A 27,812-nucleotide genomic window follows, 5' to 3' on the forward strand; every position below is an offset into this window, starting at 1 on the left:
ATTCCCTAAATATGCAAAATGCAACCAAAACAATTAATATAGAAATCCCTATCGCTAAGGCAGGTGATAGTTACTTCAAACTATAAAGCAAGCTACTTTAGGTGGTTGGATTGGAAAGTTTCCACTGACAATTGGTATTTCTCTTTTCTCATTTGTTGCTAATAGACAGTTTGCATTCCCAATCAATAAAGTAGCAATTTCCCCGATAATGTGGCTTCTGTCTTCTGCTTCTTCCAATCATTCTAGCAGTTTGTGCTCACATCCTTGTTTGAGGGAGGCAGGGAACCTTCGTTAGTCCCTTCATCCTCTTCTGCTTTAATCACTTCGTCTTCAGCTTTTTTGGCCTTTCTTAAGTTTTTTTTATCATCTGCGGCCTTCTTTTCTTTGAGGAATTTGACAAGCCCTTCAAGAACAACATCTGCATCATCACTCTTCATAAGTGCCTCAGCTACTGCTGCAGGGGTGACCTTTGTGCTCTCTATTAAGCTTTCAATTTCCTCAAAGAGGTGATGAGGATTGCTTTCATGATTTCCAAGGTAATTTGATGCTAAGGTTCTAAATCCACTTGGCGTGCAATATGACAAGTGAATGTACACGTCCATTCGACCTGGACGCAACAATGCAGGGTCTAGTTTGTCCTTGTGGTTGGTGGTGAAGATAATTATTCTCTCATCGCCGCAGCATGACCACAAACCATCTATGAAGTTGAGCAGCCCCGAGAGAGTGAACTGCAATTGTCATATCATAATCTCAATGCCTATTGACAATAGAATATATAAGACATATACCAGAAAACAGTAGGCATACCAAAGCAGAAGAAATAAGACTGACTAACATATTTAGGATAACATACTGACCTTGCTTGCAGCAGTACCAGGTCTTCCAACTGATTCCCGATTTTTAATCTCCACAGTGCAATCAATATCTTCAATGACCACAATAGAACGATTAGTAGTAGACAGCAACACCCTTCTCAAGTCAGAGTTGCTGCAAATACTAGAAAGCTCCAAGTCGTATATATCAAACTTGAGATAATTAGCCATGGCCGCAATTAAGCTAGATTTTCCAGTTCCAGGTGGACCATATAACAAATATCCTCTTTTCCATGCCTTCCCAACCTTCTTATATAATTCTCTCCTCTCCACAAACCTATCCAAGTCATCTATAATCATTTTCTTAAGTTCTGGATCCATTGCCACTGTATCAAAGGTAGCAGGGTGCACGAGATCTATGCAACTCTTAGAACCCCCATAGTGATCCCTTCCAGTGCTATAAAGCTTCAGAACCCTTTCCCCTTGGCAAATGGAATCAGCCTGAGCGAACACATATGGGATGTAGGACTGCATCACTTTGGCTTTGTGTTCCTTATTGAATGTTAACTCAAACCTATAGCTAACTTCTTCTTTAGCAGCAGGACTATTGTTGGTTTTGGAGGACTTTATGGCTATGTAGCGCCACTGGAGCTCAATGCCATGAAAGGTGTCCCTGATAACTTGGCCTCCCTTTTCAATGGCAAGGCTCATGGTCTTCTGCCGGTTTGTTTTGCTCAGTAAAAGACGGGTATCAGAGGGACTGATCTTTGCTCCAAGGTAGACCTCTACCTTGCCATAGACCTCGTTGAGCGCCATATCAGTTTTCTTTTTTATGACAAGAGTTAGCTGATTATTTGGAGGAGGAGGTTTGAAGTAGTTCCGGAGTTTCGAGTATATGTATGATCTAACCCAGTCGGGAATGAGGTCTTTAAGTTCTTTGAGAACTGCACGGATCAACATCCCTAATGCTGTGATGGAAGCATAGCCTGAGATTAAGGGGGAAGCATAGTTTGAGATTAGGGAGGCCACTGATTTAGGCATATTTTTGGGATTGAGAGGAAACATTGTCTTCACTGCTCTAGGGTTTTCTGTTTGAGCGTCTAGGGGATGTAGATTTGATGCCCGTATAATGGTGATTTTATATAGGAGACTAGCTAGTCCAGGAGTCCTATTTGAATTAAGGATCCTTGAATTAAATATGAATAAGGTATAGGGTTATCATGTAACGAAAATCGGGAAAGATATCCTGGCAGTGGCAAGATCTTTAACTTCAAATTAAAGTGATAGTTATCAAAGGATTAACAAAAATAAGCACGAAAAAGACTAAAACACCAAGCTGGTACTCTAGTCGATAATATTGCTATGTGCTATTGTGCATCCTAATTTGCTTCCTGAGTTCAACTTCATAAGTTTACCAGAGAATATGCAACTTTGTAAGGTAGAACAGATCCCAATTCAACCCTAACAATAGAATTACTAAAAGACTACACTTATACAGAGAGAATGTGCATAACTGATCAACTTGTGAAGACAGCCTACTAAAAGTTTTCCGATCAAACTGTGGCTTCTCTCTTCCTAGTTTTCAGTTACAACCTCATCCCATCCCTGCTTCTCTTGTTTGTTAGTCCCTTCCAGCTAGCTCTGCTGTTTTAGCTTTTTCTAACTTATTCTTATCATCAACGGCCTTCTTTTCTTTGAGGAATTTTAAAAGCCCCTCAAGAACAACATCTGCATCATCACTCTTCATAAACTCCCCAGCTACTGCTGCAGGGGTCACCTCTGTACTCCCTATTAAGCTTTCAATTTCCTCACAGAGGTGATGAGGATTGCTTTTATGAATGCCAAGGTAATTAGAGGCTAAGGTTCTGAACGCACTCGGAGTGCAGTATGACAAGTGAATGTGCACGTCCATGCGACCAGGACGCAACAATGCAGGGTATAGTCTCTCCTTGTGATTGGTTGTGAACACAATTATTCTCTCATCTCCGCAGCACGACCATAAACCATCTATGAAGTTGAGTAGCCCCGAGAGTGTGAGCTGCAGTTGTCAAGTCACAATGTCAATGCATATTGACTATAACATATATTTATACCACATTACCGTATGCTTAACAATATAGAGGATTAAGTATAACTTGATTCTACTCATATTTAGGATAATGGATTGAAATCTTAAGTTAGAAACCTATTTAGAGTTTAGCTACTGACCTTATTGCTTGATTAAGCAGAAGACTGAGTTGATTGACTTGATTCCCTTTCTATATGCACGCAGCAATCAATATCCTCGATGATCAGAATAGAACGATTTGTAGTAGCCATCAATACCTTCCTGAGATCAGCGTTGCTATGTACATTAGCAAGCTCCAAATCGTAGATATCAAACTTGAGATAATTAGCCATGGCCGCAATTAAGCTAGATTTTCCAGTCCCAGGTGGACCATATAACAAATATCCTCTTTTCCATGCCTTCCCAACCTTCTTATATAATTCTCTCCTCTCCACAAACCTATCCAAGTCTTCTATAATCATTTTCTTAAGTTCTGGATCCATTGCCACTGTATCAAATGTAGCAGGGTGCACAAGATCTATACTACCTGAAGTGGTGGTGCCACTATAAGTATTGTTGAAGGCATAAAGCTTTAGAACCCTTACTCCTTGTTGAATGGAATCAGCTTGAGCAAACACATAGGGAATGTAGGAGTCTATCACTTTGGCTTTGTATTTTTCTTTGAACGTTAAATCAAACCACCACTCGGACTCAACCTCATTATTCTGCCTGTTTTTTTCTCTGTACCGGTACTGCCATTGGAGCTCAATGCCATCAAAGGTGTCAATGACAACTTGGCCTCTCTTTTCAATGGCTAGGCTCACAGTCTTTTGCTTCTTTGTTTTGCTCAGGACAAGACGCTTATCCGAGGGACTAATCTTGGCTCCAAGGTAGACCTCTACCTTCTCATAGACCTCGTTGAGGGTCATGCCACTGTGCTTGTTTATGACAAGAGTTAGCTGATTCGAAGTAGGTCCAAAGAAGTAGTACTCAAACTTGGAGTATATGTATGATCGAACCCTGCGGGGGATGAAGTCTTTGAGTTCTTTGAGAACAGTACGGACCAACATCATGAATGCAGTGAAGGAGGCATAGGCTGAGAACAGTGAGGACACTGATGTAGGCATAAGTTTGGGATTGAGAGCAAACATTGTGCTCAACTCTAGGGTTTCTTCTGTTGAGGTGTCTAAGGTGGGAGACTGTCTCCAGTGTTATAGAGTACGATTCTGTAGCTAGGTACGTGCTTTTGTAGGGAACTTGGATTACAACCTTAAACCCTTTAAACACGGCCAGTCCTATATCTAATTGAACTACAAGTCTATAACAGAAGTTGGGATAAACTATATGGAGTTCTTGTTGCGCAACAAGTCTCACCTAATTGGCAACAGGAAAATAGACCCTGAGAACTACCATTGTCAAAGATGAACAATAGTAACTACGGAAAAGATAGGAAGCCATTTTGTTTTTTTTTTAATTAAAAAAAAGGTGGAAATTTTGGATTTGAGGAAAGGAGAATGTGAGTGGTTGTTTTAGTAGTGCAGAAGAGCGAGAAGAGTGGTAGGAAAAACAGAGTTGTATCAGACTGTTCACAACTTCACATTGCTATTCACTTTTGTGCATCCGAAGTTCATTTTATTAGATCGCTTCATCTTTATCTCATTGATCTCGACCTATTCTTGGGTTTGATGATCTATCTATGAGCTGTTCAGCAACCATTTTGGTATAGTATTATTATTTTGAATTACTTTTAGAACAGGGCTATTTCATGATACTCATGAATGAAGAAAACAAGGTGGTTCTTGTTATGCTTGGTTTAGATGTTGTCATGTTTTCAATTTTCGTCTTCGTGGATTCGAATTTTCTGTAACATTCTTCATGGCAAGAAATTAATCAGTCATAAACCTATAGGCAGAACGTTTCAATAAGCATTGAAGGAAATATTTCCCATGATATTCTGAATAATTGAAAGGATGTTCATATGGAGAAACCCCAAATGATCCTAGAAACCAAATCTAACAGTAGGAATCATAAAATTAACTCATTCTGCTCCTAAGCTGAGAACTAATACTAATGGTACCCAATAAAACTAGCCTGACTTTCTCTAAAATCCAGAATCCGACTCTTCTTCGAAAGTCTCTGCTTCCTTAGTCCCTTCATCCTCTGTTTTCTTGCTATCAGCCTCTATCTTGCATTTGAGAAAATTAACAATCCCTTCAAGAGCAACATCAGCATCATCACTCTTCATAAGCTCCTCAGCAACCTGGGCAGGGGTCACCTCTGTGCTCTGTATCAACCCTTCAACTTCTCCGCAGAGGTGATGAGGGTTGTTCTCATGAATGCCAAGGTAGTTAGAGGCCAAGATCCTGAACCCGCTTGGAGTACAATAGGACATGTGAATGTGCACATCCATACGTCCAGGTCTCAACAATGCAGGGTCTAGCCGATCCTTGTGGTTAGTAGTGAAGATGATAATTCTTTCATCTCCAACACATGACCACAGACCATCAATGACATTGAGTAGGCCTGAGAGTGTAAACTGCACGATCATCATAAATCATCTCAGAATCTTAATATATATATATATATATATATATATGAATAACGATAAGATACTTAGAGGCAATGATTTCAAGCTTAATTCAAGTATTTACTGACCTTCATATCAGGTGGTCTATTGTATCTACTCCCCATGAACATCCCAGCTGCACCCCGGTTTTTGGCTTCCACACTGCAATCAATGTCTTCAATTACCAGAATAGAACGGTTTGAAGTAGAGAGAAACGCACTCCTCAAGTCTGAGTTTCTAGAAATACTAGAAAGCTCCAAATCATATATGTCAAACTTGAGATGATTAGCCATGGCTGCTATCAAGCTTGATTTGCCAGTTCCCGGAGGACCATACAACAAATACCCTCTCACACTCCATCACTTTTGCCTTGTGTTTGGCGTGAAACGTCAAGTTAAAGTGATGTTTTTGTGGCTCATAGTCATCTTGAACAGCATCTGATCTCTTTGAGGGGCAGAAATGGCTCCACTTGAGCTCAATCCCCTCAAATGTATCGATGATGGTGTCACGTTTCGCATTGGCGAAACTGATGGTCTTCTGATCACGGCTTTTGCTCACTAGGAGGAGCTTCTCGGAGGGTTTGATCTTGGATGCAAGATAGACCTCTGCAGCGTCATAGACTTGGTTTTCAGTCATCCGAGAGGCAGAGTATAGGTTGATCATTAGAGTCATGTCTTCAGAGCTCAGAGGAGGGAAGAAGTAGTCCTTGAGTTTGTTGATAATGTATAACCGGAGCCGGTTGGGAAGGATTTGCTCAACCATGGCACGAACCAACTGCACGAATGCGGTGAAGGAGGCATAGGCTGAGAACAAGGCTGCCGGAGTTGTTGGTATGTCTTCAAGACTGAACTTCTTGAAAGGAAACATGGTTGGCTGAGAAACTTGATGGCGAATTGGGAGGGTTTGGTTTTGGATTTGGATTTGGAGGAAACAGAGGTTGGTTTCTGTCTGAGATGTAGTGGGTTTGCATTTGTAGAAATGAAAGGTCAGGCATTGATAATGCAAGAGAGGACAAGCCTGCTCTGCTTCTCAATCAATGTCAGCGTTACTCAGAAAATTGATGAATGGGAATCTTTATGTGCAGGTTGATTGATTTGAAAAGAGATTTCTGAGGACTGATGTACATGTAGTTGGAAGTATTCGATTTTGGCAAGAGATTATTTAGTCGTCCATTCCTGAAATCAAAGTTCATACAGAAATAGCAATATAGTACAAGCCTGCTCTGTTCACAATTAAAGAAGATGAACAGAGTACTGTTTTTACCCCACTTTAAATCACTTCACATTTTGCACTTGTCTTGTCAAACTCCCTCCAATAATTGGAACAGATAGAGTTCTAGCCTAGCCTAACTTCTAGATGGCATAAAACCAAAGCTAATGTCTTAGCTCAAGTTCACCGAGTGAGTCATTACATCAGAATTCAGATACTCCCATTAGAAAGCAGTTTCACTAAATCAAAATGGTAAATGGTCTCGTCATTCATTCTCTTCCAATTTATTTTTCTTTAGTAGGAGCTAAATAAGATGTTGGTTGAACCCAAACAACAAGCAGATGAGCTAGGCATATGATCCCAAATCTTTTTGGTTAGCAAATCAGATTCTACTGTTTCTTTAGTAGCTTTTTTTTATGCATATTAATAAGATATTTGCATTCTCTGTACGGAATTTGATATGCGACGTAGTCAAGTATGAAGTATCATATACTTTTCATCCAGTTCTCAATAGTCAATACCGTGTGTTACATTTACTTTGTTATAATAAACGTCTGGTTAAGTGTGGTAGGTAGTAGGTAAACTGAAACTAATTATATCTAATTGAGACTAGAAATATTTTGTGAATTTCTGAGATTCATCAGAAAAGTTAGGATGCTTTCTCACCAAGAAAGTGAAAAGAAGTATATATACACAGCTTCATGATTGATTCCTCTACAGAAGGCTGAAGCAGTGTTGTTCTTTCACAAGGACCTCTAGAATTGTGTATATTCTTGTCTGATACTTTAGGTTTTTCTCATCATTCAAGTTGTCTTGTAGAGGTGTATAACTATATATACAGTAAGATGAATGCAAGAGAAATGTTTGTCAAAATAGCAGAAGCATTTGTGGAGTTGTACAATTATGTTAGAGGGCCTATGGTGCCGCAAGCAATTCAGTTAAGGGATGCAGTAGTGAAGATTCATGAAAGCTTGGCTGGTCAAATTGCAGACTCAGAATTGATAAGTAGTGTTATCGAATGGTTTAATACGTTTCATAACATTTATGTCGCACTAGGATTGGTTGGTTTGGTGATCTCCTTTGTTCTAGGATTGCTTTGGAAAGTTTTAGCTGTGGTAGTTTCTGCTTTAGGTGTATGGATTTCCTATTTGATTTGGAGAGACCATAATTGGCACAAGCTGTTCCTGACAGACGAAAAAGGATTAGCATTTTTTGCAAGTACTTGGCTTGGGTTATTGCTACTCTACCGAGCACAAGGTCTGCTTGGCAAAGGTAACACCAAAATATGGAATGAACTTCTTCTCGTTTTTTCTTTTGGGTGTTAATATAGTTTCATGTTTTCATGCAGTTTGTCTTTTGGGAATAGAAACCCTAGTAATATGGGTGATGCAGTATTCCATGTCGACGACGACGAATATGGAAATCCCTTGGGATGATTCTAATATCCATGAAATTATCTCCCGAGCTGTTCCACCGGTGCCCCATTATTCTTCTCCGCATGACCTCTACCGCAGTCTCTGCGCTTCCCCCATCTTCCTTGACGATGGCTACTTGGTTTGTAGATATTGATGCATATATGCAAATGTAAATTTGTCATTCTTGTAGCACTGTAATAACTTTTTGCTTTTGTTTTGTGTACATCAACAGAGTTTGGCGTATGATCGGGCGACTGGTAAGAAATGCTGGATGATGGGAGCCAGGCTTTTACTTATTGATTTGGCAGAAATTCCAGACTACTGGAACTGGATATCTCTGCCTGAATCCAGGTTTTTCTCTTTTCTCATGTCTCCCTTTTTTGGTACTATCATCTGATTCCGTTAGTTCAAAAACAAACACAAAAAACAAAACTTGTTAGAGGAATAAAGAAAAACTAGGGTTATCCATAGAATAATAGAGCTTGTTTGAGGGAACAGTTGAGGATGCTCCCGTCAGGTTTGTTAACAATGCTGTTATTATATTCACAGGTTTTCCCAAGTGGCTGAGCTCAGATTTGTACGTCGTCTTAAGATCAAGGGATCCATTTCTACCTATATGTTGTCACCAAGAACAACCTATGTAGCTTACTTTGTATACAAGTTTTCAAATACATCTCGATCTGGTTTTCATGAAAGGCCTGTTAGCTTGCGTGTAGTTCGTGTTGTTAATACTCAACGCCAAGTTGTGGCGCATCATAATCGTGTGTTCCTGATAGGAGAGATGGCTTCACAAGCTCGAACGAGAAGTGATGGATGGATGGAGATTGAGTTCGGTGAAATCTCCTACATTGATGATAGTGCTACTATAGAGTGTATACTAGAGGGATCTGAAAGTTTTGAGGGAAAAAGAAGTCTCATTGTGGAAGGTATTGAGCTCAGGCCTAGATAGAGGAAATTTATCTCTCTGTATATATATAATGGATCTTTGATCTTTAGCAAATCTTCTTGATGGCATGGTTGATGGAGATCCAAGCTCACAGTTTACTATATATATTGGTTATGGACGTGGTTTATGGACGTGATCTTGCTAGCTTCCAGCCTTCCAGGCTGGTTTACCTTCTCTCATCATTTCAGTTAATTCTTAGGGGCATTAGCCAAGTGTTTTTGGTTTACCAACTTTCATAGCAACACTAAACAAGCACCATATCATAATATACATGTAGAAATCCGGGAAAATTAATTTTATTATTATTTTATATTTTTTTATTTTGTGTAGCAGCACTGATGTTTTTGCTATGTATCGCTGTGGGCGTTGGATCCATCACACCAAGATTAGAATGGAACTATCTATATATTGATTCTCCAGTCAAGTAATTAAGTTCACCAATACGTGAGTCACTAGTCATTACATCATAATTCAGATAAAACAGACTCGTTCCCTTTCATTAGGAAGCCCAAAGTGTGTTCATGAATTTGGTCCCAATCGTTGTTTTGTTCCTTCTGTTAATTTTGATCAGTGAACCCCAATTAGTTTTTGAGAGAAGAAGCAAGATGCATGAATGCCACGATGAAGTTTAGCATGCTTTAGGGTTTTAGGGCAATGCAAGTTCATCATGATCAAGGTCCTTTTTATGCACCTTTTTTTGCTTCTTGATCTTCAGTTTTATTAGTCCCTTCATCCTTGGTCTCATTGTTCTCGATCTCCTTTCTTTTGAGGAAATTGACAAGTCCTTGTAGAGCAACATCAGCATCATCACTCTTCATTAGCTCCTCCGCAACCTCCGCAGGGGTGACGTTTGTGCTCTCTATCAACCCTTCAATCTCTCCGCAGAGCCGATGAGGGTTGCTCTCATGAATGCCAAGGTAGTTCGAGGCCAAGATCCTGAAGCCGCTTGGAGTGCAATAAGACATATGAATGTGCACGTCCATACGTCCCGGTCGCAACAATGCAGGGTCTAGCCGATCCTTATGGTTAGTGGTGAAGATAATGATCCTCTCATCACCAATACTTGACCACAAACCATCTATGAAGTTGAGCAGACCTGACAGCGAGAACGTATTGTTGCTAGAGCGTTGAACCTGCCTATCTGTCTCCCGGTTTTCGGTTTCGGCGTTGCAGTCAATGTCCTCAATCACCAAGATGGACCGATTTGAAGTAGCCAGCAATCTCCTCTTCAAATCACGGTCGCAGTAAACATTACTAAGCTCCAAATCATACACATCAAACTTGAGGTAATTGGCCATGGCTGCAATCAAGCTAGACTTGCCAGTGCCAGGCGGACCATATAGCAAGTACCCTCTTTTCCAAGCCTTCCCAACCTTCTTATAGAACTCCTTCCTCTTCACAAACCTATCCAAATCGTCGATAATCATGCTCTTTAGCTCCGGATCAATAGCCAATGTGTCAAAAGTCGAAGGGTGCTCAAGATCAACCGAACCGGAGTGACTCGAGTCGAGCTTGAGCACCTTCTCCTCTTCGTTAATCGCCTTTGCCCTAGCCAACACATATGGCAAGTATGCTTCCACCACCGACGCTTTGTGCTTCTTGAGAAACGTTAGCTCAAAGTGTTTCTTATCACCATCACCATGATGATGATCCTTGCTTTCGCTGCACACGTAGCGCCACTTGAGCTTGATGTTCTCGAAAGCGTCAATGATCTCCTCGTTTTGCTCAATGGAGAGAGTTATGGTCTTTTGCCTAGGGGTTTTGCTGACCTTTAGACGTTCGTTGATAGAACTGATCTTGGTTTGGAGGTAGACCTGCGCCGCCTCGTAGACTTGGTTGTTGTTCATGCCGGACATCTCGTCGACTATGAGAGTGAGGGTGGAGGATTTAGGGGTGTAGAAGAAGGGGAGGACGGAGTGGAGGTAGGAGCGGAGCCAGTGGGGGATGAGCTGGTCCGCCATGGAATTAGCCAACATGAGGAATGCTGTCAAGGAGGCGTAGGCGGAGAACAAGGACGAGGCTGTTGTGGGCATGTTTGTGAAATTCAGGGATGAAATCATGGTGGTGTTCATTGTTGTTCCTCTGAATTTTGGTTCAGGTTTGGGACGACGATGAAGAACCTTTGTGAAGGCGTTTATTTATAGAGTTGTATGAGTGGGGAGCAAGGAATTTACTTAGTTTTGAAGCAATTTGTATATGTTAGTCGGTTTATGACACGGGGAGCAATCCATATTGGTAGAGGAGGAGGAGTTTAGGACTTTAGGTCGTATATGGAGAAGGACTATTCATTTGGGACTCATCACAGCAAGGCATGAGATTTCCTTACATAAATCGTAGTCTTAGCTGGGTGTGATGGGTTTTGTTTAAGAGATAATCCAATTCTGGAAAAGGTTTAATTATCATTTGGCTGATCATGTATGTGCTCTAATATACTTGGTGGCCAAGTTTTGTGATTCTATGTTGTAGGTTGTTAGTGCCAAGTGGAAATCATGAATAACTAAACAACAATACCAAAATTGCTAGTACTCAACTTTTATGAATGAGAATGTGACAATCAAAAATAATAGAGTTGTCCTTTCATCCATTTTAGACCATATCTATATAGTTCTCATAAGGTTTAATATTTGACTGAATATATATCTGCTAATTCTAACCAATATGTATTGCTGTAATTTGTATCGAGAACTAGAGGTAAAAATCGTAAAATCATTTTTCCGACTACAATAAAGATGAGCTTCCAGACAATATGAATTTCAAGAATAACAAAGATGCTAGCTACATCTTAATCTTCGACTTAGAGCATGTTTAATAGATATGCAATTTTTTTTTTGTTAAATTCAAAATTTGACATGTGACAAGGCAAAAATAACATTTATTAATTTGGTTAATGTCAAATTTTGAATATTTACCGTACATTAAACATTAAATAATCATTTAAACATGTAAAAAAGTAAAAACNCATAGGGGGANAGAGAGAGAGAGAGAGAGAGAGAGAGAGAGAGANANNNNANGAGAGAGAGAGAGAGAGAAGTAAAAAAAAAATGGTAGTTCCCTTCAACAATGTCAAATTTGACATAGACTCTCTCAATGTCATTTTCACTTGTAAATGACTATTCGGTTGGAGACTGCTAACCATATCAAATAAGAGCTGTTGTGGTAAGTTGTTAAAAATGTCTTCTCAGATGGAGATGCTCTTAGTTATCAATTACGACAAACATGAGAATATATTTCTATCTATAAAGAAGAATTATGCACGAGACAAAATATAGAAGTTACGAAATGCTCTCTCTTAGTTTGGAAACTTCGGATGCACTATGCTTGAACTCGTAAACCCTAAACCTCCCCTAAATGTAAACTCTGCCATAATAATCAAAAATGAAATAATGTAATTTAAAAAGAAAAGAAAAAATCATTGTATACATGTTTTAATGTGTACCTTTGAGAACACTAGCAGAAGTAGCAGAGGAGCAAAGCAAAACCAAAATGACCCAGAAGCTTGAAACCGCCGAAAGCAGCACAGAATGGAGGTTCACATGGGAATCCCAATCCCACATCCCAACCCTCCGCCTCTTCCTCTTCAACTCCTCCACCAACTCCTCCACCAACCCCTCCACCCAATGCCACAACCTCACCGTCCACCTCAGCCTCCCTCACTCTCTCCTCCTCCTCACCTGGACCGCCGCCGCCGACGCCGCCGTGGTCTCTCTCTGTGTTCCCATGCCTAGGGTTTTGCTCGACGACGAGTCTCCGGTCAGCTTCAAAGCCTTGGACGACCACATTGAGGTCAAGCTCGCCCTTCTTCTACCTGTTGATCACTCTATTGTGCTCAACTTTGAGTCTCTACTCAGTTTGGGTGAGATGAGGTTGGATGAAGATGAAGACAATGGTTTGAAACCGCTCTCGGTGGACTCCGGTGAGCTCAGATTGTTGGTTTATCTTGTAAAGTTTTCAACTTTATTTGTGTTTTGCTCAAAGATTCTAGTTTTTTTTTTTGTTTTGGGTGTAATTGTTAGTGAGTGTTTAGTGTTTTGAGAATTAGAAGCTGTTTCTGAGAGTAAATAGCTGTGTTTTGTTACTATTTTACTACCCAATTTGCTGTTATAGATGTTTAAGATGTTTTTCATGTGTGAATTACTGATTTTGAATGTGTAGCTGTGTATGGTTCATATGATGTGATGCTGGTTTTGGTTGGTTTCAGATGTGAAGAGTTTATCTGCTAGGGGAGAGGTTCACTTTTATTGCAGAAGTTGCTCATATAAGCTGACTGCAAGTCCTCTTAGGTAAGATGTAGTGACTTCCTGTGCGTATAAGTTTGATTGAAGTAAATGTAGTGGGAGTGTGTTTGACATGTTTCGGTGGTTTATTGATGTAGCACTTTTGTGGAAATGCCATCAGTCAACTGGCGGGAGGTGGCAGACAACTGGTTTGGGAACTGCTGCTGTTCGTTTGGAGAAGTTAGTGAGAAGCTGGTTGCTGGATATGCGAATTCTTACACAAGTAAGATGGGTGTGTGCCTGGTGAGCTCTACTAATATCACACTTTGCAAAGATGATCTTGTTGGATGTGAATTTCCGGACTCAGGTGTATGTGAAAGACGTGATAATGAATCAGATGCCAGTGGTGAGTGTGGTCCAAAAGAGTCTGAACTTGCTCCTGGAAGTAATGTTAGATGCAATGAGATACCAAAGTCGGAAAATAAGGAAAAATATGTGGATGCCAGTTGTAAAAGTGATGCTACTGAGGATGAAGATAAGAGTGAGGGCGTACCTCATAGGTGTTCGGAATCAGATTGTTCTGTTAGCGAATCCAGGAAAGAACGGGATGGAGATTGTGATGATATGGAAAGTCATGCTCAAAACTATGATGGTGAATGCTGCAGTCATCATTTGTCTAAATCCTCTTCAGAGCAAAACACAGAGATTCTGAAAAATCACAAATCTTTGCTAAATGGGTATCTTGAAAATATTTTCATGGTCAGGTCCTCCAATCTTTCAGTAGATGTTGAATGGGTTGAATTTTTCTGCCCTCATTGTTCATCTCTCCTTGGAGCTTACCCTTGTGATAATGGTGGCAGACTTATTGATGGTGGTGTTCGATTGTTTAAATGCAATATTGCCACTAGTCTTCCAGTTGGAGGGACAAGAGATGTTTTCAGGTTAGCGTATAATGATCTATCATTTCTTTAGCTCTTGTATCTCTTTTTACCTTTACTGTAGTTTATGAAGAAAATCTTGCGCTTCCTGTGGGAACTCAGTAATATGCTCACCTATCTCTCCTGTCCACCTTTTTCCCTGTCTATGCACGATGTGGACCACCGCATAGGAAGCAACCAGCGGCTCTCTTGCCCTTGTCATAGGACTAATATTGAATATTGAAGTTTGTTTGAGTATTCATGTAGGATTTAGCTTAATTTCATTTTATTTGTTTCATGGAACAGGAAGTATACCTTGGAGAGAATGTTTGCAAACCAGCTACTTGAATGTGCAAAAGATCAATTATCATACAGGACCGTGGTTAAGGACCTGAAACTCAGATCTCCAATGCTACAAATTGTTCTCATTAATACAAATTCTTGGTCTGGCACTGGTCATTGTTTGGCCACACAGGGCAATACTGAACCAGTACCAAAGATTGATCTGCATCCTGTCATCAAGGTGCTATTTTCCGAGTGCAGCAGCAGCACTGAAGCTCAATTAAGGTTGGTTAATATTTAAGCTCTTTATATGTTATAATGAGTCATATAATGCAATGCACATCGTGAAAAGTGTTGCTACCTTAGAACATACAGGGATATAATTTTCTCCATTTGGTTAGAAGATATTGCGTTGGACAGCTGTGCTAGAGTAGCCTTGAAACTTACAGGAATATAAATTTCTCCGTGTGATTTAGTTAGAAGATATTGTGTTAGATATCTGTGCTATGTGTAGTTCAGACTAGTATCCATCTATCATCTCTCTTGTCCTATATGCTTTCTATCTTTTTCTAGTTTTATAATATAAGGGGAACTTGTGTAGGATGTTGGAAGATTCAGTAACAAAGGATGTAGTTGAGGAGGTTTTCATGCTGACACATCAGATAGAAGAATTAATGAAGTTTCTGTCAGCAAGACGGGATACACTTCCACCTTCATGCTCATCCCTTGAGGGTTTATCTTTGTCATCCATTCCGATGTAGGAGTATTGTAGACCTCAATTTGATTTCTGATATCTTTGGCCAAGGGTGACATAGCTGAAATTTGCTAGGTAGGGGAAAAGGAAGCATATTAAACTAGCTTTGAGTAGGCCAATTCAGTTTTGAACTTGAATAGTTTTGGAGATATGTAGCATGTAATTTTTTTATATTGTACTTTCTTTTGAAAGATCTTGATCCATAGTGGAAATAACTTTCAAAATCAGTTGCAAGCCACAGAAAGTTGGGTTTTCAGTTTTGATTTTGGTGCAGGGATTTTAAAACATGGTTTGGACTTTGGAGAATCTTAGTTTTAGAAAACAGAATTTTGTACCGATGGCTTAAACAAAACTGACATTAATAATTACACGACCTTTACTTGTTTATTACAATATAGGTCTCCAGGAAGTGAAACTACGCCCCAAAATCAAGCATCAGTGCCGTTGTGTTAGGATCAGGGAGAATTTTATGCATAATGGTTTGCTTTTGCTGATAAACGGTTGCTGCATCTTTTTGTGGTGTTTTTCCTACTATTCCTCACAGGTTTCTTCAGTTTGTTCTCAGGTTTCTGCCTCTTTGCTCCTTTAGCACCAATCTTCTTTTCATTCTCAACCTCACATTCATCGCCTTCCATCTTCTTCCGCTTCAAAAGCTTGACCAGGCCTTCAAGTGCAACATCAACTTCTTCGCTCTTCATCAACTCCTCTGCTACTTGCGCAGGAGTCACCTCTGTTTCTTTCAGTAAGCCTTCGATTTCATCATAGAGGTGGTGGTGGTTCTGGATATCCAAGTAGTTTGAGGCCAAGAGTTGGAAGCCATGGTATGTGCAATAGGACATGTGAATATGCATATCCATGCGTCCAGGGCGCAAAAGAGCAGGGTCTAACCTCTCCTTGTGGTTAGTGGTAAATATTATGATCCTCTCATCTCCACAACTTGACCACAGTCCATCTATGAAGTTCAGTAGTCCAGATAGTGTTAACTGCAAAGATCACAATAATTAAAAATCTAGTACAGTGCTAAGTGCATTTTCTAACTCGATTAAGACTATCAATAACATTTTAAAATCACATTAACTCATCACACCATATGGTAACACCGTAACAGATGTGTAATATATCAATTAGATCTTGACTTGAAAGGTCTTGTTTTAAAGTTGAGGCCAATGAGAACCCCAGGAAGTTGTTTAAAAGCTAATATAGGACCCAACTTAAATGTTAAGAAACTACAAAGCAAGTTCCTGCCTAACCCAATGTGAGAGCTACCCCCTCTGAACAAAAACAAAAATACAGCACAAGAAAAAGAGAGTAGGTCATGAGGTGGGGTTGCTTCATTGTGAAAGGGCATGCTTTTCTGGGTTATGAGTTGTCAATTGATGAAATGCTCAAGTAGTTCTACACTAATTATATATGCTAATACAAGCAATCAGATGCTAACACAACCCAAATTAAGATTCACCAAATCACACAATCACACTCAAAGCATTTCATTTTACACCAGAAATCATGTCAGCCTGCACTTTAATCCCTGGCTCTTCACTGATCACTCACTAGGTAAGCTAGGAAAAGAAAAGGAACAACAACAATCTAATATTCTACACAAGAGGAATGAATGCATCAATAAAGAAACATGACATAACAGATTCTAAAAATAATTGGTACCTAAATCATATTTGTGCGCATAAAAAGCTTAAAATTGTTTGAAAATGAATTCAAGTTAAACAAACCTGTACATCAGGGACTTGCTTTCGTCCATCTTCATGTCGAATCCGAACAGGCAAATCAGCACTACAGTCAATGTCTTCAATCACAAGAATGGACCGATTTGCGGTGGCCAGCAACAGTTTTCTCAGGTCAGAATCACGAAAAATATTAGCCAGCTGCAGGTCATAGACATCAAACTTGAGATAATTAGCCATGGCTGCAACCAAGCTTGATTTTCCGGTGCCTGGTGGACCATACAACAAGTACCCTCTTTTCCATGCCCTCCCTACTTTCTTATAGAACTCCTTCCTCTTCACAAACCTGTTAAGGTCTTCAATAACAGCATTCTTCAGCTCCAAATCCATGGCTAGAGTCTCAAATGTTGAAGGGTGTTCGAGGTTGATGGAGTCCCACTTGAAGCCATTGTAAGAGTGGTGGTGGCCGGAATTGTTTAATGTGTACATCTTCAAGACCCTCTCTTCATCTTTTATTGCTTTGGCCTTTTCAAGAACATGATGCACATAGGATTCCAAGACTTTTTCCTTGTGATTCTTGTGGAATGTGAGCTCAAAGAACCTCTTCTCAGGCCTTGGAGGCGAAAATGGATCATTGGGGTTGTTCTGTCCAGACTCGGCACAAACAAACCTCCATTGGAGCACAATCCCTTCATAGACATCCACCAACTTCTCACCTTTCTCAAGCCGAATTGTTATGTTCTTTGCTTTCGGGGTTTTGCTGATTTTGAGCCTGTCAGTCTTGGGACTGATCTTAGTGCACAAGTAAACCTCTGCAGCATCATAGAGTTGGTTTCGGCTTATGCTATTTGATTCCTCAATGACTAGTGTGAGCTTAGTGGAGTGATTTTTGAAGATGTAGCGGAGAGTTGAGTGAAGGTAGCCTCTAACTGGCTGAGGTACAAGATCATTGGCCATGGATCTAAATAGCATCATTGAGGCTGCCATGGATGCATAGGCAGAGAACAATGATGAAGGAGAAGGCATTTCTTTGGTGGAGAACATCATGATCGACTAGTTTAGAAGGTCTGCAACTGATTTGGTGTTGGCTTTGTCTCAATGTTTAGGAAGTGTTTGAGAAGCAGATGAGGAAAAGTAGGGAGTAATATATATGATTGATGGCTATGCTTTGCTTTGGTTTTTTAGGTACCGACTACCGAGTGTGTGTAATAATGTGTCTTTGTGTGTGAAAGTGGAATTCCAAGTAATAATGGGTCCAAAAAAGAGAAAGAGAGAGGCGTGCTTTCTTTTTCCATATACTTCTTTTGTGTCTATTTTTGGTCTCACTTTTCTCTTTGGTATGTACTATTATTATGAAAAACTAGAAAAGCTTGCTTCGGCCCCAAGCAACAAGACCATGTGTGGTGGTGATTTCTACCTCAGTCGTGAGGTTTTCTTGTGTATACAGTACTTTCTTATAACATGTACATACATCACATGTCTAATCGCGCGATTAGACACGTGTTGGACTAAAATTGTGCAGCTTGTGTTGCACAAGCTGCAACAATCGCTCAATTTAAGTCCTGAGTGTAAGAATCGTTGTCTACATACTGTGTGCAAGTATACCTTTTTCCGATTTTAGCTCTACCCTGTGAAAGTGATGATGTTATAAATCTGGTGTCGCGAATGCAGCACTAAATCAGGCTCGCAAGGAATTGGGGAAGTAGAAGTATCAATCTTTCATGATCAAAAAATTTGAGTTGCAGGCTCACATCAAACTTCACTTAGGTAGAAAATAATATCTGGGAATCTCATGTTATCCTCCAACATTTTATAGATTCACTCTCACAAAGCACTGGTGTTTGTTAAACCTCATTTTTCTTCTTCATCTTTATTAGCTCGGAATGGTATCTATTACTATTATCTTGATCCACAAGAAACACAAACCAAATAGAATATGATATTGGACAAAGCTGACCAAAGTCTGGGACATGCTTGCTAGCTTTCGGTGTGGAAGAGAAAAGTCCCTAGGTAGCAAAGTTGCCAAGTCAGTCGTGCACATCCTTTATCTTCTAATTCGTGACTTCATTTCTTAAATTCTTCTGCACTGTAAGTTCATTTCTTAATTCTTCAGCACTGTATTTTATAGTGGCTTACGTTCTAGAACTGAAACGTCTTGTTCATAATCTGACTACTAGAGAAAATGAATTCAACTGAAGCTGGAATAGGCCTCCTCATATATAGTTTACAAAGACTCATGACTCATCAATGTCATGTAACAAGACATTTTCAAAATAAAGCCCCACCAAGATGTGATCAAAACTTTCATCTTTGATCTGCAAACTATTATAGCTAATAATCTAATTAGATATCTATTATTTGATTTCATCGTCAGCAAAATGTAAACTATTTTGTTACTCTTTTCATCATCATCATCAATTGTCTACTTTCTTGTTACTTTTCTCATCACCATCTGGTTTCTCATCCTTCTTATTAGTCTCGGCTTCTTTAGCAGCGGTTTCCTTTTCCTTTTCCTTGGCTTCTAGCTCTTCTTGCTTCTTCTTCACCTTGGCTTCCTCATTTTCCTTCTTCTTCACTTTGAGAAATTCAATCAGTCCTTGCAGCGCATTGTCGGATTCATCACACTGTATCAGTTGCTCGGCTACTTCCGCAGGCGTTACTTCAGTGTTTTTGATTTGTTTCTCAATTGCCTCAAACAGTGAGTGTTCTTTGATTCCGAGGTAATTGGCTGCAAGAAGCCTAAATCCAGTTGGAGTGCAGTAGGACATGTTAACATGAACGTCCATGCGACCAGGGCGCAAGAGTGCAGGATCGAGCTTTTCTTTGTGATTAGTTGTGAAGATTATGATCCTCTCATCGCCACAACTCGACCACAACCCATCAATGAAATTGAGCAATCCTGAGAGTGTCACCTGCACCATAACAAAATGCAAAACAATGAGCTAAATTTGCTTGCATCATGAAGAAAATGTAAACTATTATGGTTGGCTAATGCAAAAGTTACAAAGGAGATCATAACAAGAAAAGGGTATCAAATGTGCTAGAAATTATTTGGCTTTTATTGAAAGGAACTTTCCCTGAAGCTGACTCAAAGTCTCCGTCTTTTTTTCTGTAAGATTTTTCTAATAGTCCAATCCTACACAATGTGCATGACAAAAGTGCCTAAAATTTCCACAAGCTTCTTAGTGGTGATCTCATGCTATTCTCATTAGGTGTCTGAAACTCTGGATTTTCTGACTTTTCTGATTTCTTTTTTGGGTGTGTCCTTCCAATGGATTTCCACTATTAAGATCCTGGTTAAAATCTCAAATTCAACCAACTCCAGAAGTAATATACATGTTGTGAAATAATTTCATTAAAACAGTGAAATGTAGCTGTTTCTTAGTCACTTTCACAATGAGTAAGGTGTCAATGTTCAAATGTATCAAGCAGATTAATCCAAAGAAGCAGAAGAAAACAGAGTGAAGGATAATTAGAAACGGACCTGGTTATTTGGGGACCCGTTTTGTCTATTTGACTCGGCCATTCGATCTTGAAATTCAATGGTGCAATCAATATCTTCCACAACCAGAATGGACCTATTCGCCATTGAAATGAGCAGCCTCCTAAGCTGAGAGTCGGCCCTGAGTCCCGTGAGCTCCAAGTCATAGATGTCAAAGTTCAAGTAATTAGCCATTGCTGCAATCAAGCTCGATTTTCCAGTTCCCGGCGGTCCATAGATCAAGTACCCTCGTTTCCATGCCTTGCCAACTTTCCTATACACCCAAAATCAAAACAAATTAGTACATAAATTGTGAGTGTAATGCAGTTGAAAACTTTCAAACATGTCATTGATGTTTCAAACCATACCTATAGTACTCCTTCCTCTTGATGAACCTGTCAAGATCCTTAAGAATGAAGTTCTTAATTTCTGAGTCCAGAGCCAAGGTCTCAAAGGTTGCAGGGTGATCGAGATTCGTGGGAGTCCAAGCATCTGCCAAGTTGCAGTAGAGATTGTTAAGATCCATGGTGAAGATTTTGATTGTCTTCTTGTCTTGCTTCATGGATTTTGCTTCTTCCAAAATGTGGGGGAAATAAGAGTCCAAAACCAAGTCCAAGTGCTTCTTGTGGAAGCTGAGCTCAAAGCACCTTACTTGTGACCTCAGAGTCGAGTTCAGGTCACGAGGGTTGTAGAAGTCCTTGCTCTCAACCTGCCTGAAATCACAAAGGGATTCATAATTTGACCATCAGAAAGCTGGGTTCACAAAATTTACAAAAAGTACCAAACTTTGTAAATAATGTAGCAGCTGAAAAACCTCAAAAAGTTGCAGTGTATCTAAACGGATCAAATGGGTTCACAAAATTTACCTAAAGTTTCCAGTGAGTTAAAACTTAAAAGTACTAAACTTCTCAAAAAAAAGAGTTAAATGTACTAAAAGTAAGCATAGCTAATCATCAATATCAAAATTGGAGAAATGGGGATCATAAAATTCACAGAAAGACTCAAACTTTGTGTAAAATGTAACAAAAGAAAATCATCATCAGAAAGCATATTCCATGTCCAAATGGGTTCACAAAATCAAAAAGTTTCAAACTTTCAGTAAAGAAAACATCAAAAAAGCTCTTGAATGTGCAAATGGGTTCAAAAAATGTTCATACCTTGAGACCAAGACCCACTTGAACTTGACACCATTGAAGAAGTCCACAATCTCTTCATTGCTTGCCATAGTGATAGTGAAGCTCTTCTCCTTCTCTGGCTTGCTTACTTTGAGCCTGTGAGTCATTGGAGAGACTTTGGATCCCAAGTAGACCTCGGCAGACTCGTAGATCTGGTTGCTGACGAGGGCATCGAACTCGTCGATGACCATGGTGAGTTGGTTAGAGAAGCGACTAAAGAAGCTACTGATGCCGTAGAAGAAGTAGTCCCGAACCTCATGGGGGAGTAAGTCTTGGGCTATGGACCTTGCTAGCATTGCTGTGGCAGCCACGGAAGCCACGGCCGAGAGGACCGTCTTGGCCGTGGCTAGGTTGGCTTCAGCTGATGAAGAAGAGGAAGATGCCATTTTTTGTTAGAGTTCGGAATGGGGTTTTGATCAAGTTATGGTACTTCAGAAGAATGGTGTTCTATTTATAGAGCAAATGTGAGTTTGAGTTGATTTTTATGAGGGAAATGGTGTTGAATTTAAGACTTTAAGAAATGTCAAGGAAGGATCGGAGGTTGTTTAATTTCTAGAGTAAGAGTGGGTTTGGTTGACTGTTAGCGACTTGGGAATCACGCAAGAAGTGCAGGTTGAGAATATGTGAACGTTATATACAAGTATTACAGACCCTATCATTTTTTTATAACTTTGGTTTCAGTGGAGACCAGGAAGACGACCGTACCAACCTTGGGTTAGGGTTATGCACTAAGGCAAATCAGCTACATTTGCCTGAGTAATCTGTGTTATAGGCGAATTGTGGAAGAAAGGATATGTGCATGTAGTTGTTTTATGACAAAGTTTACTTAATTTTGAGTTATTTGTACGTATCATTATATCTCACCATTTATCACGTTTTTACTTTTCTTTTAAGTCTCGCATCATCTTTATAAGAATTTTATTTTGTAATGGTATAAAAGAGATAGATACATGACTCACTATTATTACGAAAGGTATTAGATTTAGATCAACAAATCATACTAATCAGTAATCAACAATAGTAAATAATCTTACGTTATCCAAAAGAGGAAAGAATAAAGTAGAAAACCGGTTTAACCCAAAAAAATAAGGGAGGGGTCAAAGTCTTTTTACTAGCCGCTCGCAATTCTTCATGGTTACAAATCTCTTATTGTTGAAGGAGATTCAAAGACTCTTATCGAAAATATTACTAATGATATATTGACTCCTTGAAAAATCAGGAACATCGTTCATGATATCAAAATCTTGGCTTCACAGCTACATTCTAATTCATTCCCTTCATGTTTGAAATGAAACTGTCCTCGCAGACTCAATCTTCAATCTTGGATTCCTGGTCACTTGACTTCAGTTAACAGTTGGACAAATGTTTTTGCCCCTTCCAGTCTTTACCCGCTTTTAATTTTGAGTTTTATGGCTTAGGGTGTTTTAGAGGGTTTTTGTCCCTTTAGTTATTTCCTTCTTGTATCAAAAACAAAAAAAAAAAAATTAAGTTGATTCGTTTTGCCACCTTTTGTTGTTTTGTAATGGAAGTTTCAATTTTATTTTGGAAATCGTCAAGAGTCTTCTCAAGAGTGAAGTCAATGTAGGCCTTTAGCATAACACATTGGTTCAGAATGAAGAAAACTTGCAAGGTGACTAGCTAATGGCTCTAAGTAGGAAGCGACTAGTCACAAACAGATGGCGCCGATGGTTAGTCTTGTCTCAATTATTCACTATAAGGAACACATTCTCCGGCTACTAAATTGGTAATTTGAGCATACCAGAATCTTTCTACTAAAATCAGAATCGGCCACCCCACTCCAATCTGTCTCTTTTCCTCTCATTGTACTACATTATCAATCACCATACATGATCATATTTTCAAAACACATACAGATGTTCATGATCTCATTCCACTCCAATCATGCAGGGTGTAATGGACCACTTTGTTCATAACCCTTGAGCCATCTGAGGTGGGTTCATTTCTCAATCAAATATATATCTCTTTATCCTACATAATCGAACTCCATTTTTTCATTTGTCAAATAATATTTGAATGCCGTTGTGTTAGATCTCAATCATAGTCAGTGTTCAATTATCACATATAATGGGAGCTGCAATAGAATCATATGGCAAAAATAAAAATAAAAGCATCCAGCTAGCTAGGTTGGCCTTTTTGAAGTTTTAGTCTGCATTGGAATTATGTAACGAATTGAAAGTTGAACACAATCCCACTACATGTTCTGTTACCATCCATGTGCAGTTTCTGCATTTAGACTTTCCGACAGAAAATATGATTTTATGCTTAATTTTCCGAGTTAGTATTGTGCTTATGTCTAAATTGACGTCGCTCCACAGCGTTTGGGGGTATAAAATTGAGCACTTAGATGAGGGTCTACATTTTTAATAAAAATGCATACAGTAAAGAGACATAATATAAATAGAAGATCCAGAAGGGATTACAGACTCAATGTGGGTGCTTTCCCTTTACACTTTCCCTTAATTGATAGAAATTTAAGCAAATATGCATGTCTCTGTTAAGCTTTCCTATAACATATATGCTCCACATTTTTATTTTTATTTTGAACAGGTATATATGCTCCACATTTAAGAAAATTATCTGCCAAAAGGCATTTTGTCTCATCTGAAACTTCATCTTTGCTGTTCTTATATATAACACACCATTAGAACATGACTCTCTCAACCTTGGACTGTCAATCTCTAGCTTCTTGAGCAGTAGACTGAATAAGCTAAAGATGTTCATTCCATCAAAAGAAGATGTCCTAATTCTTGTTCAGAAGCACTATGAGACCTTCATTCTTGCAGTGCTTTCTATTGGAGTAACATTTTTGGTCTGTAAATTGGGTTGGAAAACGGTTGCAATCCGTGGCCGGTTGGGTTTACCCTTTATAGGTGAAACCTTTTCTTTTCTTTCAGCAACTAACAGCACAAAAGGATGCTACGAGTTTGTCAGACTCCGACGACAATGGTTAGTTTTTCTATTACGTATATGAAGTATCTACGTACCTACTAACAATTTACCGAGTAGTCAGGATTCATGAACATCAACAAGTTTTGTCTCATCAGATATCCTGCTAATTCTATATTTTTGAATCTGCAACATCACCACCATTAACGATGCTTAGGCTACACCAGAAGATGATGTTAAGCTGTTAACCATGTGTATCAGCAAGAAAACAACGAAGATGCATGACATAATTCCTTTCATTTCAAGTCTATACAAAACTTGCAAAGAAAAGTTTATCTTTTTAGTTGATACAATGTAGTTATCTGTTTTCATGTTGATCGAACATAGAGTTGATGATTGTGATGAAACTAGGTATGGGAAGTGGTTCAAGACAAGGATTTTTGGAAAGATCCATGTGTTTGTACCAAGCACAGACGGTGCAAAATTTATTTTTTCAAATGATTTTGCAAAGTTCAACAAAGGGTATGTGAAATCAATGGCAGATTGTGTTGGAAAGAACAGCTTGCTTTGTGTGCCACATGAAAAGCACAGAAGGATAAGGCGCCTTCTATCAGATCCTTTCTCCATGAACTCTTTATCTCAGTTTGTTCAGAAATTTGATAAAATGCTGTGCCAGAAGTTGAAGAAGCTAGAAGAAGGTGGGAAAAGCTTTGTGGTGCTTGAATTCAGTATGAAGGTAACTTACTCAAGTCTTTTTCATATAACAACACTGGCATCATTGAAAACATTTCAAATGTCAGTTTGATATGAACAAACAAGAAAAAGAAAATATAGTAAAGTGGTATTCAATTAGAATAGACTGAGTATGGCATATACTCTTATATATAGTGTTGTGTCTGACCTCTCTGAATGTTACTGGAATTGCAGATGACATTTGATGCAATGTGCAGCATGCTAGCAAGTGTCACTGAGGATTCCTTGTTACGGAAGATTGAGAAAGATTGCAATACTATTTCAGATGCAATGTTATCCATTCCTGTCATGATTCCAGGCACAAGATATTACAAAGGCATCAAGGTAATGCAGCCTGCCCAAGATCAAGGAAAGAACAAACCAAAGAAGAAGAAAACATATTCTTACAGAAACATTTGGTTTCTTTTAAACAGCACACTAACAGATTTGTTGAAGCAGGCACGCAGACGTCTTATGACAACTTTCAAGAACATGATTGACAGAAGAAGAAACAGGAAGGAGTATCGAGAAGACTTCCTACAGTCCATGTTAGACAAAGATTCATACCCTCCCAACGAAAAGCTTCAAGACTCAGAAATTATGGACAACCTATTGACACTGATAATTGCAGGGCAGACAACCACTGCAGCTGCGATAATGTGGAGTGTCAAGTTTCTGGATGAGAACAAAGAAGCCCAAGACAGACTCAGAGTAAGTAACAAAGGCACCATATTTTCTGAGCACAAACCTGATGCTGCGGTTGTTGATGCTTACTAGGGTATTATAATCACTGTTAATGAAACATATTAACCGCAGCACCATGTATTGTACAGGAAGAACAGTTGTCTATATCAAAGTCTAAGCCAGCTAAATCTTCAGTTACACTTGAAGATATCAAAGATATGTCCTACTGTTTGAAGGTTAGCACATCCTAATCTGACCTAATCAGAATAGGTCTTTAGTGCTTCACTGTCTACATTCAATTTAGATCTTGTTTTTCTCATATCTTGCATTTGTAATAGTATGTTACTGATAGTAGTGACATCATGGGAATCATACATAGTGATGCCATTTCAACCTTCCATTTGCTTTGTTTTCCAGGTTGTAAAAGAGACACTGAGGATGGCCAATGTCCTTCTCTGGTTTCCTCGCATTGCACTCAGTGACTGCACTATACAGGGCAAGCTTTCAAGTTCCTTTTCAATTCCCTCAGACTTTAAGGGTTTTTAGAGTGTATTATTGTATCAACACACTATTTTCTGGATAGTGTAGATTGATAGACTAGCCTTTTTCAGGCCACAAAATTCAGAAATCTTGAGGAGATTCTTTACCAGATTTGTTAGATTAATGATTAATCTGCGACATTGCTAGTGCAGGTTTTGAAATTAAGAAAGGATGGCATGCGAATATAGACGCGACTTGCATACACTACGATCCAGATTTGTATGCAGAACCTATGCAGTTCAACCCAGATAGATTTGATGTAAACAACTCCTTACCTTGAAGCTTAGACAATGAGATTGACATTACCATAGTCATAACTTCATAACTCATAACTATTAGGCTTACAGTGAAATGTTACATCTGCTTGTGTGATTTATCCAGGAAATGCAAAAGCCATATAGCTTCATACCATTTGGATCAGGACCCAGAACATGCTTAGGAATCAACATGGCAAAGGTGACAATGTTGGTCTTTTTACACCGTCTAACTAGTGGTTACAGGTGAGTTTGCAAATACGTACCTAGCTAGGCCTTCATTCTTCCTCTTCCAGTTTATGATTCTTAAACTCTTCCTTATGTTGATGTTTAGGTGGACAGTGGATGATCTGGATACCAGCTTAGAAAAGAAGGCACACATTCCTAGACTAAGAAGTGGATGTCCTATTACTTTGAAGGCCTTATGAACGAGAAGATGGGATTCAGTTTATCAGAAAATTTCTTGTACCCTACAACCTGATATGCTTGAAAACTGAAATTTGTACTTAAAAAGTGGACAGCATATCACAGTACGTCCACAATGTCAACAGACACCAAATCATCTACTACATCCAACCAGAAAAAGAAAAGAAACAAACAGTCCATCACACAACAGCAATACATACCATCTTCATTCTTTGTCCTTCTCCTCATCCTTCATTGCAGCCTTCTTCATCGTCCGGTGTTCGTAATCAGCCGCACATTTGGGCTGGATTCCAGCTCTAACTACTGCCTCGATATCGTTGTGCTGGTTAATCATAATTCTATGTATGTTTTTTAGTTCACTGAGTCCAACCATGTAGTAAAATCCCCCTGAGAGAGATCGGAGGTACTCTTCTGTTAAATTTCAATAATGCAGTTTAAACATAAAACTTAAGATTCTATGACAGATTTTAGATCAAATGTACAAGTAACAGAAATACTAACTTGGTTGGTTCATGTTTGTTTCCATCTCAGTCTTCTCCTAGATACACTTCTTGATATTCTCTATTTGCTTGATGGGACAAAATGAATGAGAATATAACAGTGCTCTAGCAGGGACCTAAGATTGCTTTATATAGACAGCAGATTGCAACTGTCATTTACAGTTACTTGGCAGTTCCTTCCATCAAGGAACTGTCTAACTGTTTCTTGTCCTAATCCAATCTTGTATTAATGATATTACTTTGAATTTTGAATTTCAAAACAGATGTTTATC

The 27,812-nt window shown here is 39.1% G+C and overlaps 7 protein-coding genes and 1 pseudogene across 8 annotated transcripts; 3 read left to right on the forward strand and 5 right to left on the reverse strand.

Annotated features, from left to right (window-relative positions):
* Positions 1-242: 242 nt before the first annotated feature.
* On the reverse strand, positions 243-1,853 carry LOC101308516 (cell division cycle protein 48 homolog MJ1156-like). Its single transcript, XM_004289072.1, has 2 exons — positions 858-1,853; positions 243-728 (listed from the first exon to the last, which is right to left on the reverse strand). The coding sequence occupies exons 1-2, from the start codon at positions 1,851-1,853 to the stop codon at positions 243-245; spliced, it is 1,482 nt and encodes a 493-aa protein (XP_004289120.1).
* A 580-nt stretch (positions 1,854-2,433) lies between these two features.
* Positions 2,434-11,055, reverse strand: LOC101308814 (annotated as a pseudogene). Its single transcript, XR_183841.1, has 4 exons — positions 9,687-11,055; positions 5,779-6,240; positions 3,021-3,973; positions 2,434-2,850 (listed from the first exon to the last, which is right to left on the reverse strand). The product of XR_183841.1 is annotated as an uncharacterized LOC101308814 (transcript).
* On the reverse strand, positions 4,895-6,208 carry LOC101291958 (probable mitochondrial chaperone bcs1-like). The gene is made up of 2 exons (XM_004287822.1): positions 5,515-6,208; positions 4,895-5,395 (listed from the first exon to the last, which is right to left on the reverse strand). The coding sequence occupies exons 1-2, from the start codon at positions 5,716-5,718 to the stop codon at positions 4,961-4,963; spliced, it is 639 nt and encodes a 212-aa protein (XP_004287870.1). The 5' UTR covers positions 5,719-6,208; the 3' UTR covers positions 4,895-4,960.
* Positions 7,354-9,167, forward strand: LOC101291663 (F-box protein PP2-B10-like). The gene is made up of 4 exons (XM_004287821.1): positions 7,354-7,906; positions 7,983-8,188; positions 8,282-8,400; positions 8,599-9,167. The coding sequence occupies exons 1-4, from the start codon at positions 7,480-7,482 to the stop codon at positions 8,996-8,998; spliced, it is 1,152 nt and encodes a 383-aa protein (XP_004287869.1). The 5' UTR covers positions 7,354-7,479; the 3' UTR covers positions 8,999-9,167.
* Positions 11,056-12,478: 1,423 nt separating the features above from the next.
* Positions 12,479-15,340, forward strand: LOC101309100. The gene is made up of 5 exons (XM_004289073.1): positions 12,479-12,908; positions 13,194-13,275; positions 13,368-14,150; positions 14,433-14,693; positions 15,010-15,340. The coding sequence occupies exons 1-5, from the start codon at positions 12,479-12,481 to the stop codon at positions 15,167-15,169; spliced, it is 1,716 nt and encodes a 571-aa protein (XP_004289121.1). The 3' UTR covers positions 15,170-15,340.
* Positions 15,341-15,493: 153 nt separating this feature from the next.
* Positions 15,494-17,959, reverse strand: LOC101292249. The gene is made up of 2 exons (XM_004287823.1): positions 16,890-17,959; positions 15,494-16,145 (listed from the first exon to the last, which is right to left on the reverse strand). Exons 1-2 carry the CDS (start codon positions 17,886-17,888, stop codon positions 15,630-15,632), a joined length of 1,515 nt encoding a protein of 504 aa, XP_004287871.1. The 5' UTR covers positions 17,889-17,959; the 3' UTR covers positions 15,494-15,629.
* Positions 17,960-19,128: 1,169 nt separating this feature from the next.
* On the reverse strand, positions 19,129-21,922 carry LOC101292542 (probable mitochondrial chaperone bcs1-like). Its single transcript, XM_004287824.1, has 4 exons — positions 21,480-21,922; positions 20,691-21,035; positions 20,326-20,596; positions 19,129-19,753 (listed from the first exon to the last, which is right to left on the reverse strand). The coding sequence occupies exons 1-4, from the start codon at positions 21,881-21,883 to the stop codon at positions 19,256-19,258; spliced, it is 1,518 nt and encodes a 505-aa protein (XP_004287872.1). The 5' UTR covers positions 21,884-21,922; the 3' UTR covers positions 19,129-19,255.
* Positions 21,923-24,187: 2,265 nt separating this feature from the next.
* Positions 24,188-27,301, forward strand: LOC101292834 (abscisic acid 8'-hydroxylase 1-like). Its single transcript, XM_004287825.1, has 9 exons — positions 24,188-24,464; positions 24,816-25,140; positions 25,332-25,481; positions 25,596-25,847; positions 25,970-26,056; positions 26,238-26,316; positions 26,513-26,619; positions 26,742-26,860; positions 26,949-27,301. Exons 1-9 carry the CDS (start codon positions 24,232-24,234, stop codon positions 27,040-27,042), a joined length of 1,446 nt encoding a protein of 481 aa, XP_004287873.1. The 5' UTR covers positions 24,188-24,231; the 3' UTR covers positions 27,043-27,301.
* The last annotated feature ends 511 nt before the right edge of the window (positions 27,302-27,812 follow it).

The sequence above is a fragment of the Fragaria vesca genome, linkage group LG1 (genome assembly GCF_000184155.1).
Source record: "Fragaria vesca subsp. vesca linkage group LG1, FraVesHawaii_1.0, whole genome shotgun sequence".
Lineage (NCBI taxonomy): Eukaryota > Viridiplantae > Streptophyta > Magnoliopsida > Rosales > Rosaceae > Fragaria > Fragaria vesca.